Source organism: Megascapheus bottae, chromosome 1 (genome assembly GCF_031878675.1).
Source record: "Megascapheus bottae isolate mThoBot1 chromosome 1, mThoBot2.hap1, whole genome shotgun sequence".
NCBI classification, from domain to species: Eukaryota; Metazoa; Chordata; class Mammalia; order Rodentia; family Geomyidae; genus Megascapheus; species Megascapheus bottae.
Genome location: NC_143509.1, coordinates 70,279,743 through 70,297,074, shown reverse-complemented (window position 1 = coordinate 70,297,074; position 17,332 = coordinate 70,279,743). Strand labels below are relative to the sequence as shown.

Sequence of the window (17,332 nt, the reverse complement as noted above, 5' to 3'; positions counted from 1 at the left end):
TCTAGCTGCAATATAACAAGGGACATAGAAAGCAAACCAGATCTTGGAAACACATTTATTTTTAATAATGTTGAGGACACATTGAATCTTTCTACACTTAGACATATTTGGGGGCAGAGAATTAATATTTGTTATGGTTTAAAAATATTGATGATAAATCCTGGCTTAGAAATAGAATCTTGAAAAAATGGGAGGAAAGTGAATCCACAAAGTGTGGACCATTTCTAAGCATGTAACAGGTCATCATTTTTATGAGGTTTATTTCCTCAACAAGTTGTTGAACATGGTATCACAGGCCGTGGATAAGTTATTAGTCTACTGGTGGCTGATAAAAAGTTTTCCCCTTTATGTTTCATGATTGACAACTTTTTTGAATTCTGCTACCTATGATTAAAGTGATGGCTGCTATTGAGAGCTAGACACAGAGATTTTGGTTAAGAGGCTAGAACAACTTTTGCAAAAGTCTGCAGAGTTTTTTCCAACCTCAGGTACAAATTCTCATTGAAAGCTTTCATATATTATTTGAAAACTGGACAAGAATGTGCTGTTTCCTCGCTATTCATATTTTATATCATTCTCTATTAAGAATGTTCTAACAACAAAGTAGCCACTTGTGGCTTTCTGATTGTATCTGTCACCAGCAAGTCATATAAAAAGTTAAAACAGATAATGCTATTTCAATGTGATATCAGAAATTGATAATCAAGTGAAAAATCATGACATTACATGGAGTTCACAAAGCAACACACAATTGGCTGATAACATTCTAAAAAGTGTAAAAAACTGTACTCATTCATACTCACAAGAAGAGCATCTAAGGCAAATTAAAAGTTACCCCTAGAGGCATAACTAGCTCTGAGTTACCTGAAAAAACTCATCCAAGAGCACAAACTATGCAAGTCCTGTGAGTCTTCAAGTATCTTATCCCATCAAAGCCACACTTCTAAGGGCAAGTCAAGTATCACTTTGCAAAGAATACATTAGTTTCTCTCACCTGATCAACATGGCTGTCTCCATAAGTCCATATTTAGAAAACTGTTGTGGGGTTCAATAATTCTATACAGACATAATTTCGTTAATTTCTCCATTGAGTTATTAAGAACAAAATAAATCAAATTGTTGTAAAATTCTGAAGCTTGAATGAAACTTTCCCGATTTCATCCATCAGACACTTTTGGCATAAAAAATAATACCTATCAAAATGGAGCAATATGTGTCACAATCTGCTTGTAAGGGGTTGTGCTTTATAAACACAGTGCGTAAGTGTGCAAGCACATTGTAGATGCACAATACATATTTCTAGATTTATTTAAACTAATGACACAGGTTTCTGAAGGACCAACAGCCACTGTGCCCACACACACAAATAGTAAACCTATGTTCATTTTTTTTTATTGGATTGGATGTCGAATGGAGCCATGAATGAGAAAAATGTAAAAATGAAATATGGATCCTGATTTGATGAGAGAGAAAAAGATTTCTAAGAACTTTGCCAAAAATATGTACATATGTATTTTGACAGTAGCCCTGGCACAAAACAGTGCAATGTGAAGGAGAGCCCATAGCTCTTAGGAACCAGGGTGTGAATACATATACACACACACACACACACACACACACACACACACACCACACACACACGGAAATGGTTCCATTTTGGGAAGGAAAGGCTCATGCCATTTGTCTGAAGCCTATTGGCATATTTGAGGAAGATGGCTGTCTCCTTCTGCAAGCCTGAAAGCAAAAGAAGTCTACATATCTGGAGTCCTCATTACATCCTTCAGTATAGCACTGTAGGGTACAGCGGCTGCTTTCTGTCTTTCAGATTTTCATAGCATCGTGACAGAGATGAGTATAAGAAAAAAAACTACCATGGGAACTTCCTGAACATTTTTTTTGTTGTTGTTTTTTTAAAAAGGCCTTGTAAAAGGCAGTTTATTGACAAATAAATGCTTTACAATCAGGTTTTTCCCATTTCTCAATAGTGATCATTTCCAAAGAAAAGACTCAGTAGTGAAGACTACACACACACACTTTTTTTTTCTTTTTGCGTTAGTTTGATACATTGAAAATCAGAACCTTCAACACATCTGGAAATGGGAGAAATGAAATTGGACCTGGGCTGGGGATCGGGTGCAGAAGGATGAAGAAGAGTCTCTCTCGCTACTGACGGGGACAGTTAAGCGAGGTGATGGGAGACATTACAGCAGACCTGACAGCTCCACCCAGGGTGTCAGGAGCACAGTACAGAATCAAACAAAATACCAAAACCAACTGCAACTTCGCCAACGTGTAAACAAGGAAAAGCATTTCACAGATTCAAAAGTTTGAGAGCAGTAAATGTCTTTAAATTATTTTGTCAGTTTAACCCTGATTTCAAAGTATGGCTAGCAAAAAACAAGGAAGCCACATCCTGGACATCCTGAGCAAGCACAGTCTTCAGAGAAGCTGCTCTAGGGCTCCCTTCCCAAGATGTAGCACGAGGAGGAAGCTCCTTTGCTTGTGAATTCACCTCAAGCCTCTCCTCTCATGCTCCTGGAGTATCTGCCAACTGCTTTGCATTTTGGTGTGTCAAAGTTCTGGCTGCTATAGGTTTACACGTGGGGAGACTGGAGGAGGAAAAGCAAATTCTCGGAGGATGCTCCTGGCCACTTCCACATTATTCTGGGCTATCTCTAAGGCTCTCTTCACCTCTTCAAAGGCATAACCCTCTCCCATGAGTTTGGCAATTTTTGCATCCACGTTTTCCGATGCTGCCTCAGGCCCATGGGGTTTTCTGTGGTGGATTTCTGGTGCCGTCCTGCGGGGTCGTGGTTTGGGGGGTCGGGCTGGTGCTTGGGAGGCATCTGCGGGGATTGTGAACAAAGATATCAATGAAACAGTGAGTTAAAAGGAAGACACTGGAACATAACAGTAACAATTCACTGTTTTATGTTTCAGTACTTATGCATTATTTCAGGTCCAAAGTTATTTATTTATTTATTGCCAGTCCTGGGCTTGAGCTCGGGGCCTGAGCACTGTCCTTGGACTTTCTCAAGGCTAGAGCTCTACCACTTGAGCCTCAGCACCATTTCCGGCTTTTTTTTCTATGTATGTGGTACGGAGGAATTGAACCTGGGCCTTTCTTGCATGCTAGGCAAGCACTCTACCACTAGGCCAAACCCCTGGCCTCCAAAGTTATTTTTACTACTGTTTCAAATAAACTTTTAAATGGTAGTAAGTACAGATTACCCCAAGTTGAAAATTAGGAAGTTGAGGTAGCTATACCTATTTGGAAAAATTAGAAAGTTGAGGTAATAGTTTTACTGAAGAACTCCCACTTTTCATTCCTGACTTCCTCCTTCAAGGTAGGTGAAGGGAGGAGGAAGGGGAGGAGGAGGAGGAGGAGGAGGAATAAGAATCCTCAAAACTGTTGTCTAAACTATCAAAATTATTGTCCCTCGGCTTGGCCACATAGATTCCTTTCCTCAGTGATGGCATGGAAAAGCTACAGAGGGGTACTGTGGTTTTGCCTTTGTCTCTCCCTGAGCTGTATCTGGCCCTCAGCATTGCTGGTATGGTCAGGGCCTTTGCCAATAGTAGAGCTAGAACTGCCTGAAGACATCCTGTTACCCCACAGGAGCCACCACTTCTACTGTAAGTCTATACACAGTGATTACTTGTACTCACTCCTGTCTACACCACCCCTCATTTGCTTCATGTCCCCACTCAAGTGACCCACAGACACAATCCGTCTCTTAGCAGAGGTACTATACCATGAAGCCCAGCAAGAATCACTACACTACTAGCTAAACTAAGACACACACACACACACACACACACGCACACACACAATCGGCCTGTAAGAGCCCCTTAATAAGGAAGCCATCTTACAAAAGTGACAGGAGGTATCTGATCCAGCAGATGTGCAAATTTCAATGGAGTATTCCAGAAATTTGAAACCAAAGTAATACAGACACTTTTAAAAGCACACAGTAACTATAGCAATAAATTCCAATGAAATTGAAATGGTTAGATAATGGCTGATAAATAAAAGACTTATTAAAAATCCCAATAACATTCAAATAAATACAGATAAACATCTTAGCAAAATTAGGATGAAAATGTAGGCATATGAACGAGCAACTGAGCAAAGAAATAAAGAATTTGAAACAGAACTAAACAGAAACTTGGAAATGAAGAACTCCCATGAAAAGCAAAGTTGAAAATGCCTTCTGAATATCATAGTAATCACAGCTACTTGGGATCGTATCCTTGTTAATCTACTATAAAATGAATCAACTAATCGCATGGTCCACTTTTGAGAAATCTGAATTTCTACCACCCTAGATAAACTATGTTTTTATCTGTCTGGCATAACTGATGCATTCAACTTCATCCATTCACTGTATAATGAGGCAAATTTATTTAAAATTCATTGACTTTGATGACTAACTTGTAATGCAACAATTGTAAACAAGCCATTGTTAAAAACTACACATGGTAATTTCACTCAATAATTTTCCTGTGAATTCACTCAAATTTTTACAAGTCCCCCACATGTTTACCCACTTATATAATAGGAGCAGTTAAAGAAATAAAAACATTTTCCTTTAAAAAGCCAAAGAGATCACATTAAAAGAGAAATCCATGTTAGTTCAATAAAGAGGACTTAGATCTGCAATTATTCCTAAACTGATTTTTCTGATCACAGTTCTTTATTTTTTCTGTTTTGTGTGTGTGTGTGTGTGTGTGTGTGTGTGTGTGTGTTTCTTGCATGAAGGCAGATGGACTAAACTTGGTTATTTAGAAAACTACTCTCTCAAAAAACACAACTTGAAATAAAGCTCCAATAAACAAAATTACCAAAGCACCCTGAAAACAGGGTTTTCTTAAACTTGTGTCTACCGAAAACTCGCATGCACCAGAAACACTTTAAGTCCATGAAGCTACTTATTAGCTACTACTATTAACTTACCTGTAAAAAAAAGTTTAAAAAAATCAAATGTAAAAAAAGAAGCATTGAGTCTACACTTTTCTAATAGTGAAAAGGTAAAAGTGACACTGTTTCAGCAGAGTTGAAAATATACTAATTAAGGATTTAACATTAAAAAAATTGAAATAACAGTCTGTCATCTATTGATATCTTTTAACAACAGAAAAACATGGTAAGAATTTCTAAAACAAAGATACTTGATTTAACATAGTTTCACAAAAGTATGAATAAGGTACCTTTACATATTTTGTGCTTTGATTATATCTAGAAAGGAGTCATGAAAGACTGTATTATTATTAGGTTTGTAAGGAAAACCATTTAAAACTGGTGGTGTCAGAAGTGTTTCCTGACTTGGAACTGTGGTAAAATTCAACACTGTGATTTCCTTTGTTGAAATGAAATGGAACATAATCTAAAAAACAATTTACCTTAATTTTTCTTATCACTAATGATTTACACACTGCACAATTCTAATTCTTTTGTACAGTTAATCCATAATTTCCAATTGAGATCTTCACAAGGTTAGCTGCTAACTACTGGTCTTAAAATTCACTCAGCATTTCATCACTTTTCCTTTAGTCTAAATGAAAGCACATTGCTATTTATTTCCTTTTATAATGAGATCTCCTTAATTTTGTTGGTATATTTAGCAATAAAATTATTCAATAGAAGTCATACAAAAACTGTACCACTGTTTTTAAGTGTGAATTTAAACTGTAATTTAAATTCTAACAAAATTAAAGTCTTCTCCAAGGCTAAGGCTGAGCATGAATTGATAAAATATATCTTAGAAGGAAAAAACAAATTGAAAGAAATTTTCAAAAAAAAATCTTCCCCAATACAGACCTATGCAAATTTAATACAAGCCAGAAAACCCTACTTTTCATGAATTAGTTATATGACATAATTAACTACCAATTATTACATTAAAAACCCAAAACTGTGAAGTATTTGAAAGAACATTTTCATTTGTCTTTTTTAGATAAGAGGATAATAACTATTTCGAAATTCAATGAAATAGCTTTTTCCAAATTCTTTAGAAATATTTCTCAGAGAAAGTGTACACAAATTATTAGCAATTATTTATATGATAAAAATTTAACCTTCAAGCTTCAGCAATCAAATCAGAATTTTTATTAAATCATTTTGAAAAGCTTTAATGAAAACAAATTACTTAATGAAAAATAAGGCTACCAAAATCCTGAAAGTACCTGGTACCCAGTTTCAATGTTTTGTTATTTTTTTAATTTAATTTTTTTTTTTTTGAGAGGGGACTGGTGTTCCTGAGGTTTAAACTGAGGACCTGGGCCCTATCCCTGAGTGGGATTTTTGCTAAAGTCTAGCACTTTACCACTTCAGCCACAACATCATTTCACTTTGGAGAGTAGTTAAGAGTCTCACAGATTTGTCCATTTCAAGGTTTGAACAGGACGATTTGCCTCACAGAGTAAGGCCAGCTTCTGCTGAAAAGGTGTGGGGTGTGTGTGTGTGTGTGTGTGTGTGTGTGTGTGTGTGTGTGTGTGTGTGTGTATCCTGTTTTATCTCTATGGTTTGTGTTCAGAGTTTAGGGAGTAGCTTTGAAGCACTTGATGTTACAACTAGCCAAATATGCTGGAAAGGTAGGTGTGTGTGTGTGTGTGTGTGTGTGTGTGTGTGTGTGTGTGTGTGTATCCTGTTTTATCTCTATGGTTTGTGTTCACAGAGTTTAGGGAGTAGCTTTGAAGCACTTGATGTTACAACTAGCCAAAACCCTCAACTAGCCAAAGCCCTCAGAGCCGTAATTGGTACTCATTACTTAGATAATTGTTCAAGCTCCTGGTAACTGGTAATTTGGGACATTTCAGCAAGGCCTGCGTAGCTCAGTGCTTCCTGAAATTTCCAGAGTTGATATTAATTGCAGCGGGACATGGTGGCTTAAGCTTGTAATCCCAGTTAAGCAGGAGACGGAGATATGAGGATCACAGTACAAAGCCAGCCTAGGCACTGAAGTCTGTGAGACTCTTATTTCCAATTAACCATCGGACAACCAGAAATGGAGCTGCACCTCAAGAGGCAGGGCAGTAGCCTTGAGCTGAAGAGCTCAGGGACAGCACCCAGGCCCAGAGTCCTAGTCATACCACTGACCAAAAAAATTTTTTAAAAATGAATTGCATGCTATTTGACCTCATGTATGTGAGTGAGCAATGTTCTTCAGGCTTCAAGACATGCTCATATTACACAGCAAACAGTCAAGGTTTTCCATAACCAACACATTTGTTTTAATCCATAGCTTGTATTTGAATATAGTATTCTAAATGAGTAACTTTCAAAGCTGTATTTAACATTATTTTCTGAAAGGATTCGATTTTTCTATGAAGGCTATAATTTTTCTTCTTGAGTTTCATGTGTTGCCATCAAATCTATTCTTTTTACTAGAACTCCAGTCTACCTACATACATCTGAAACCTCTGAGCAACTACAAGTAAAATAAAAAAGAGAACACGGACCAGAACTTGAAAATTGGTAAGACCTTCTGTTTTTTCTGACTTATACACATGTTAAAACTTTGAAAACCTGAAAAGGGAGTTCTGCCTCTCTCATGTAGAGCTAAAGTTGGAACTACCTAGTATGCTACTTTTTCTAAAAGAACCTCCTTAAATTATCTGGGTTCAAAGGTTACTACAAAATATCTGACTACTGCTATGAATTGAAGCTTAAGCTTAAAAACAAAATCTCCGAAATCACAAAACAAAATCTCTGAAATACTTCTCATTTTTACAAATATGAGACAAACGTAGTGCTCATAACACACTTTATTATGAGACAAAACTAGCGTTTATAACACTTCATTAAGCTTCACATAGATATGAGCTACTCTTCCTTTCTTCCTGTTACTTGCCTATCCACTTCTATCCATTACTATTTACCCATCATCTATCTATCCATCCAAGAACCATAAGAAGGCATTATGAACAATCCAGGACTATGATACGGGATCAAATGTTTGAGTCTCCTCACTGGATCATTCTTAATTGAAACCCAATCCCCCATGTGAAAGAATTTGGGAGTGAGCAAGGTGGAGTCTTTACAAGTCAGTTATTTTCTTAAAAGAAAAAACAAAACAAAACCCACAGTCTTGCCTCAAACTTGTGAGGACACAATGAGTCCCTACAACCGTGCAAAGAAGATTCAGGTCCTTATTCAGACATTACGTGCTGTCACCATGATCTTGAACATGCCAGCTTCCAGAAATGAGAGAAATAAATGCTTGTTTGGCCAAGCCATATAGACTATGGTATTTTATTATATCACTCTGAGCTGACTAAGGTATTTAGTGATACTCCTACCTGCAAAGTATTAATACTCTAGCAAGGAAGACAAACAATAGTCAAGCAAATGAATGAATAATGAGATATCAGGTAGTAACAAGTACTGAAAAAATGAAGCAAAAGAACGTGTAAAGTAACTGCAGGACATTAGGGAGCTGCTTTAAAAAAAGAATCAGAGAAGGACTCCTAAGGAAACAAAGTCTTTATTTGCTAACAATATACCCAGAACTCATATTTAATGGTTTCAATAGCCTTCTGGATAACTGGCAGTACAGCAATGCACAGTGGCTTTAAATAAGCCATGGGAATTAATAGCTTACTTAATAGTAATACTGGTGTGGTGCTAGAATTAATTCTAAAGCGATTTTTTTCTTAATGGAGAAATAAGAATATGGCATTTTAATATACAAAGGCATGTTCTTCCCTTTTGCTAAATCTGATATGATGAAACAAAAGTTAGAGAATGAATAAATCTTGACAAGGCTCACTGACTAATAAAAGACAATATTAAGCCTGATTTTTTTCTTTTCCCTAAGGCAGCTTTGTGGGTATATAATTAAAATGCAAAGGTGGCAAAATTATACATTAGATGAAGAAAAGTGTTCTGAACAGCACAAAGCCAACCATGCAAACCTAAAATGTTATTCTTACTATTATTAGCCAGCTCACCTGAAGATGACGGAAGCTGGTCATATTCCTGTGATACTCTGTTGGATTTGGCATTTTCTCCAGGCAATCTCCTAGCAGGAGGCAAAGGAACTTGGCCACTTGCTATATCAAAAAAGGGATCTTTAAAATAAAAACATTTTTAAAATTAAAGGGATGATCTCAATTTATTGGTTTAAGGAAAAACAATTCTAGAGATTTCTCTCTAAATATTATAGCTCACTGTACCACATAAAAGTGACATTATGATTCAAGTGGCAGAGCACTAGCCTTGAGCAAAAGAAGTTCAGGGATAGTGCACAGGGCCTCAGTTCAAGCCCCACAATTGACAAAAAAAAAAAAAAAGATTGTATGAGAACCTCAAAAGAGATGCGAGGTGAACATATCAGTAAACAGGAAGTGGAGTAACGGCTGCCAGTGATGTATAATCTGCTCACTGCACAAAGACATCCAGTAAAGATTATGAGCAAGATGTAATGCTGCCCTTGATTCATTCCTCAAGTTTAGTCCTGGCTCTGAGTCACAAGAGGCGCACCTCTTTCAACTCACCCACTAGCACAAAAGATGCCTTTGTGTAGCAGGGCAAAAAAAGCCTGAATGTACTAGTGGTTGCCTTGGGTTGGGAGACAAGGAATCATGAAGCTTTTTGCTAGGAACTCCAGCTTTTGTTAAGATATGACTGGCTTTTCCAGAAAAGATGGCTCATGTACAGCACTAGGTATTACTGTTTTGCCAAAAGAAATATTACATGAAAGTCTAAAAATGGAAACCTAAAAGAAGAATGGAGCTATGTCTCTGCTTGGCTTCCCCTTAAGCCTGTGGGAGCCACAAGGCTCCTGTGCAGAAACTGCCCTGAAAATTGAAATTTACTTCCATAGAAAAGGCTGGCAGGCTGGACCCACTAAAGACCTAGGTTTAGTTAGGCTTTTGATATAATATTATAAGAAAATTCAACCTCTTTTTTCTGTGATAATTATCGTATTCTTTTAATTAAGTTAAACTATTTCCTCAAAGCAAATCTCAAATATCACTTGGAGTATATTTATCATTATTCTGCACTAAGGTATCACTGACTGAACAGTAGTTAATAAATAGTAGTAAATGCAGAGTTTGGCTAATCTTTGTTTTAAAACTGTGTTAAATTTTGTCAATTCCATTTCCCCTTGAAATCCTATAATTACCACAAAGGATTGTTAACCCAACTCATCCACTAAATCTCTTCAAATAGTGTAAGGTATTAAATACTTGGCCAAATAATATGTGAAATATTCACCTCTGACCCTTGAAAATCTTTATTTTCAAAGAAATTGCAATACTGAAATTTTATCTGCTGAGATGTCATATCCTTCAGATAGCGTAAATTGCTAATCTCATCACCTTAAGAATTTTAAGAACTACTCTCACTGTAATTAAAAAAAAAATGTTTTCTTTGGTTTATTAACTTCCTACCTGAAGGAAGGAGGAAAAGCTCTTGTCCTGAGGAGGGTCGGCTACTGGAGCCAGGAGGTTTTGTGTGTTCACTGAGACTATGCCTGGCCGGAGGTGGAGGAGGTGGGAGGGAGGGAGGAAGGGCACCAAAAGCATCTTCACCTGTGTGAAAACAAAGGTCCATGTCAATAGAACTGCACTGCTCAAAACACACTGCAGCAAGCAAAAACAGTTCTGTTTAGGATGCAATTCACTTGCAGGATTTATGCTGCAGTTTGCTGACTTTGATGAAAATATCGTTATTTTGTGCTAATGTTTGGAGACAACACACACAAACACATAGATACATTCAAATACACCCATACAAACTCTACCTGTTAGGTCCATCTACAAAAACATCCTTGAGGGTTATGAAAGAGCTCAGGCTTCTTTGTAATAATTATAAATAATACTGGGAGGACACTGAAACTTTGGACTAAATTTTGTTTTAATCAGTCATAACCAGCCAAACAGAAATCTCTGTTAACAAAAAGAGTTCATAGCCTCTAACTATAAAATCACACCGTGTACTTATAGTTTTGATTCCCTCAGAAACTCTGTTCCACTGGATTTTAATTCATTTAAGGTAACATTGCAAATGTCTCTGATTCACTATCAAAAAAACAGAAAATGTACCTAGACCAGGGGATTATATTTTTTTACTTAACTGTCTTTTCTTAAAGCATCATTACATATATACTTTCCTACTGTAATCTGTAAAACTTAATACTTCTCTTTGCTTTCAAACAAATATAAAATAGAGTAATATGGATTTGTGTCTACCAACTTTTTCCCTGCATCTCTTACTATTCTATCTGCAGTATTCAGACACTTATTTAAAAAAATAAAATAAAATGAAGTGCTTAATATAGCTTTCCAAAGTATTTGATATGCACCCATATTCCAATAATAAAAATTTATATGCATTAAAGTTAAATGATGTAAACATAAAGACTTCTTTAAAAAAATGATTTCACCATCCACTGAGCATTTCTAACAAAAATATTCAGAGGCTTTCTAGTTATCATAAATATTTTTGTAATTTAAAATATCTAAATATTTTATTCTAGTCTTTAGACATGTGTCACACTATCACATTCAAAACTTTTTCTAGCACTTAAACATCAAGAAACCATACTAGGCAACTGAGTATCATGAGGATCAAAAACTAAAAGTTGTGACAAAGGAGCTTAGATTCCATGAAAGGTGACACAAAATATTCATAAATAGTGTGATTCACTTCACCTGTGGGTAAAGATGTTTGGTTGGTTCCATGATATGTGTGTGTATATGTGTGTATGTTCTTTGAAAGAGAAAATATATACAAACAAAGAGCATTTTTGTGAACTTATAATGAACAGGAAAGCCCATAATGTCAGAGTGTCCAAAAACATTTATTCATGAAATTAAAGGATGGGGCTTCCTTGCTCAAGGAACAGTATGTATAAAAAATGAAGGACATAAGGTAGCTAGAGGAAGGTTGAGGAGATAAGCTGGAGTGAGCGCCACCATTAGACCATGCTCACTCATTACCTGCTGATGGCTATTACATTTGTTTGCTTTGATGGTACTGAGGGTTAAACTCTTGGCTTTAAGAACACTAGACAAGTGCTCTACTTGCTTGGGTTATATGGTACTGAGAAATTGAGCCCAGGGCTTCATGCATGCTAGGCAAGCACTTCACCACTAAGCCACATTATCAGCCCCAAACATTATTATCATCATTACTATTATTATTACTTTTGTGAGTCATGGGGCTTGAAGTTGGACCTGAGCTCTTCAGTTCAAGACTACCTCCTTAGTCTTGAGCCAGGCCCCACTTATCTCATATTGTTACAGTATTTCACCTGGTTATCTGATATACTGTATATACGCGTATTTGGTTATTTGAAGTCAGATAGGGAAGGGAGGAAAACAAGATGAGGGGCAGGGGTGGGGGAGGGAAATGGAGATCAAGACATGAGAAAGGGTATCAATGTATGTGAAGTAATACACCTTTTATCTGGTGAATATAATGTAACCCTTCAATTAATTATAATAAAAATATATGAAAAAAAGAGTATCAGGTATGTGGCCAGGAGTTTAGCCTAGCAGTACAGTGCTTGCCTAGCATGTACAAAGATCCAGGTTCGATTCCTTGGTACCACATACATAGAAAAAAGCTGGACGTGGTGCTGTGGCTCAAGTGATAGAGCGCTAGCTTCAAGGAAGCCCAAGGACAATGCTCAGGCCCTGAGTTCAAGACCCAGGGCTGGCAACAACAAAAAAAATCTCAGGTCTTTCTTGTGCCTGAACTGGCACAAGTTCTCAGCCTCATGAGTAGCTAGGATTACAGGCATGAGCTACCGCATCCCACCTAAACATTATTTTATGTTATGGAAATTTATTACTGTGAACTCATTGAAGGGGTGGAGACTTTACTTTTCTTCCTCTAAAATGAGCATGAGAACCCAAAATAAAATTAACAGTCACAATGGAGTCAGCAAACTTTAACATAGGGCTATAACTAAGTGTACCTTCACTTGAGTTCGCAAACAAGGTTTGAAAGAAACTGAGAACCTATGAATGTGCTGTAGTTGTAATAATTATCCCACAACAGCAGGTGCTCTTAATTTTTGATAAATGAGAAAAAAATCAAAATAGAGATACACACAACACAAGAAAAATACTGTAAGAGTTATCTCTAATTTCACAGCTTAAAATCATCTAATATGCCATGTTTTCAGTCACATTTTCTTTTCTTGTGGTACTAGGCCTTAAGTATATTCGGTCAGAACTCTATCACAAGCCACACATCTCTTTTGTTTTAAACATGTAAATAAAGCAATGGTCATGTAAACATGGAAGTCAGCATGCTCCAGAGAACCCACTCTCATTTTAAACAAATTCATAGCCCAGTGCATCTGTAATCACAGTGAATTCTTAGTTGCAATAATGCAAATATGGAGAGAAGAGATGGGGGAGAGGGTTGTTCAAAATGTCTTTAAAATTTCAACCTAATGGAGGGATGAGAAGATCATAATCAGAGGGCGTCTTGTTGAGTGAAGAACCATGCTTTGGGCTGTCCCAAGTTGGAGGCCTGGCAGCTGGTAATGGCACTGGATCAGAAGCTGAATCAAAAACATCTCCTAGAGGATAACACAAAATCTTCATGTATTTTCAGTATAACAATGGTGTGGAATTTCCCCTCTAAATTCTGACCAATGAGATGGGGATCACAAAGAAAAATCTATGCCATCCATACCCTTTAGATAGATGCCTAACTCTGGGATGTTTGATTTCTTCATCTCTGAAGACATACACTGTGTTCCATTCAACAGACAATGACCATTATCACAAGACCTAGAGAAGAGATCAGAGAGCATGAGTCACTTCAGGATCTGAAAGTCCATTTAAAAGTTACTGGTTATGCATAGCAAAGATATGGAACCAACCCAGATTTCTCTCAGTTGATGAGTGGATCAACAAGATGTGGTATTTATACACAATGGAATTCTGTGCTGCTGTTAGAAAGGACGACATTGCCCCATTTGTAAGGAAATGGAAAGAGAAAAAATCATATTAAGTGAAGTAAGCCAGACTCAAAGGAACATAGTTCAATGGTTTCCCTCATTTGTCATAATCAGTAGAAACCTTGGGCTCTCCTAGCAGAGATTTGCAATAGAGCAAAACCTTGATACAAAAGGCCATATAGTATGACGCTAAATGAAAGGATCTCTAGGATATAGAAACATAAGCCATATAATGAATGACTGTTGTTCTTAATGTACTGTTATCTCTCATCTCTTTTGCCATCCCTTGATTATCTCATATTGTTACAATATTTCACCTTGTTATCTGATATATTTTATATGTGCTTAATTGATTATTTGAAATTGAATAGGGAAAGGGGGAAATTAAGATAAGCCAGGGCAGGGTGGGAAGGAAATGGGGACCATGTCATAAGAAAGGGTATCAATGTTTGTGAAGTTATGCACCTTCTATCTGGTTGGTGGAGGGAACTAGCATCCTTGTTCCTATAAGAAAGTTTAAAAATAAATATACACCCCTTTTCTGGAAACTATCAGTAATTGTTATATTCTTAGTTCTAGTTGAAACTCAGAAGTAAATACCTTATAAAAGACTAAAAAGTCAGTTTCCTTCCCCACTACCATCTAAAATTTGAAATTAAGTACAGTACTATACTACCATACAAGGGCTAGATACACTGCGAATGCTCTAACTACATGATATTAACATCTCTATGAGAGAAATTCAATAATATCTTGTCGAGTTTAAAAAAATTACAAGTATGTGCCAAGACAAAAAATACTTGACAGTTCTAATGACTTCATTATTTGTTGATGATACAGAATACTTATATTTTATATAACTTGTGCTTCTACTAAATAAGCATTAACTAGAGAAAGTTACTACTGAGGTGAGCAAAAGACTGGTTCTCTGATACAACTTTACTAGTAGCTTTAGGAACATAATAAATATTTTAATGTGGGTGTCTGTACAAAGTAATATTCATGGAAAACAAAGCCTGTTTGCTGTTGGTACTGATCCTATACACTTACACTATGAACAAAGGGATAACATGCAACAGGGGAAGACAGTGGAAGGCATGGACACCTATGGAGGAGCAGACGGCCATTAGCAGGTCGGCATCTTGCTACAGAATAATCAACCATCATCAAACTGTAAATTAAAGAAAGCAGTTTCCCCTTCATTCTTCTAAGCATTCTGAATTCTTGAAGTAAAAGTATATACATGATGAAGTAAAATTATATACATAATAAAAGAGATGGTGGATATTTGAAGAGCAACTGCAAGAGTGCTTCATCTGCAATTCATTTCTATTCTCTCTGGTGGCCACTTCTCTTTAAGAGGCAAGATATGGTTCATTTAAAAATAGTTATCATGTATTAAATCTTCATAATAATGATGGCTTTTTTTACTGAAATGAAATTGAATTATTCATTGACTATTTCATTTGCCCATATATTGACAATTGACTTGCCTTGATATATCATGGCAGGGAACACATACAGGGGAAGGAAGGGTTAACCTGAAGGAGTGCTCTGGAGAGGACAGAAGATACTTCATCAGCTTTCAAGAACAAATTAGATGAAAAATTCAGTACAATTAAGCCTAGGGATTATCAACGTTTATTACTTCTTCATCACAGTAAAAAGATGGTAATGATGGCTGTAATTTAAATGTACTTTTAGGATCCAGGAGGACTGACACCAAAAACTCAGCCACTGTAATGTGACAATTAAAATTTAGCATGTTAAAATTGTACTCTTCACTCGCCCAGGCATGAACAAATGAGATTCCCAAGGACATCAAAAAAGCTCACCCAATTTCAGTTTTTAAAAATTGTTAGCTGGGCGTGGTGGCTCACTCCTGTAATCCTAGCTGCTCAGGAGGCTGAGATCTGAGAATCAAGGTTCAAAGCCAGTCTGGGCACAAATGGGCTTGAAAAGAAGTGGGGCATTAGCCAAGGGTAGGGCATTAGTCTTGAGCTAAAGAGCTCAGGGACAACGCCCAGGCTCAAGGATAGGGCGGTAGCCTTGTGCTGAAGTGCTCAGGGACAGTGCTCAGGCCAAGTTCATGCCCCATGACCGCCCCCCCATGTGTGCTAAAGGATCTGAAACTTGTAAACATTTATCCTTGATGACTTGATGAAAAGGAATGCTTTCTCCACTCCAATGAATGTTAGACCAATGAGAAAGTAGACATTGGATTCTTCTCATACAGCAAATGGTCCTGCAGCTATTCCTTTTGTCTTTCAGTGCTATTTATCAACAAATGTCTTAAACAGCAGAAATTAGAAGAACATTGGCTCTCGCTTTGGAAAACGAAGCCCTGACAGACAGACTGTAGCTAATCCTGGTTAGTATTTCTGCCGAGCACTGATAATTCTAACCAGAGTCAATTAGTAAGACAGACCTCTAGTGAAAATAATGATTTCCTTCTCTTTTGCAGGTATTTCACTTTCTGTTTCAATAAGATACTTGAAATATGAGATTAAAACACTTGTTAGTCTTTCCATTTAGAAAGAAGGGAAATTCTCATAAAATGCTTTCAGTCCACTGACTTAACCTAAAAGGAAAGGGCACATTAAAGTGGCACAGAAGAATGTATCTCCCTCCCGGGTCAACCAAGGGACCTTGCTTAGCAGGGTCTCTGAGCTGTTTACTATGAGCCATGCCCAGCTTCAGGCTTGCTATACAAGGGCAATTAGAGCTCAGAGAGTAAGACTCAAAACTAAGATTTCTTTACTCAGTATCTCATATGTCAGTCAGATAAAAGAATATAAATATTACTATAGCTTACTAATACAACAAATCATGCTTTTAAAGATAAAGTGATGTTTCGATACACAAAACCCATATTAAAATTCTTACTCTACCTAAACTTGGCTGATACTTCGAACTCCAATAATATTTCCAAAACAGTGATTTAAAAAACAACAGAAAAATATTCTTCATATTTTTATTTGATCCAATAGAAGGTAAAACAGAACTTCTCTTTTTAGTGCTGATGATGGGGCTTGAACTCAGGGCCGAGGGACTGAGTTACAGTACCATGTCTGGCCTTTTATGGTAGTTTAGTGGGTATATAGTATCATAGACTCTCTGCCCAAGCAGATTTTTGAACTGGAATCTCAGCCTCCTGAGGCATGAGCTACCTGCAACCCAGCCAGAACCTCATCTTTCAAAAGTTAAAAAAAAAATACTTTGTAAATTCCTTTCTTTTTTTTTTTGTGGGAAGGTTTGTGCAGGTCCTACAGCTTGAACTCAAGGAGTGGGCACTGTGGATTTTTTTCTTTTTTTTTTTTTTTTTGCTTGTGGCTACCACTCTACCACGTAAGCCAGGAATCCAGTGGTTAGTTATACATAAACATCTCATGGACTTTCCTGCA

At 36.9% G+C, this 17,332-nt stretch overlaps 1 protein-coding gene across 7 annotated transcripts in view; it reads right to left on the bottom strand.

Annotated features, from left to right (window-relative positions):
- Nucleotides 1–1,415: 1,415 nt before the first annotated feature.
- The window catches only part of Cblb (Cbl proto-oncogene B), a 174,138-nt gene continuing 158,221 nt past the window's right edge, over nt 1,416–17,332 (bottom strand). For 6 of the 7 annotated variants that reach the window (XM_090347014.1, XM_090347000.1, XM_090347041.1 and 3 more), the window contains exons 15-19: nt 13,661–13,758; nt 13,413–13,544; nt 10,399–10,539; nt 8,953–9,072; nt 1,416–2,846 (exon numbers count right to left, since the gene is read on the bottom strand). In XM_090347014.1, the coding sequence (XP_090203140.1) occupies nt 2,587–2,846; nt 8,953–9,072; nt 10,399–10,539; nt 13,413–13,544; nt 13,661–13,758 (751 nt within the window). In that variant the 3' untranslated portion in view covers nt 1,416–2,586. The remainder of the gene's footprint in view (nt 2,847–8,952; nt 9,073–10,398; nt 10,540–13,412; nt 13,545–13,660; nt 13,759–17,332) is intronic. The other variant, XM_090347034.1, reaches the window with a different exon arrangement.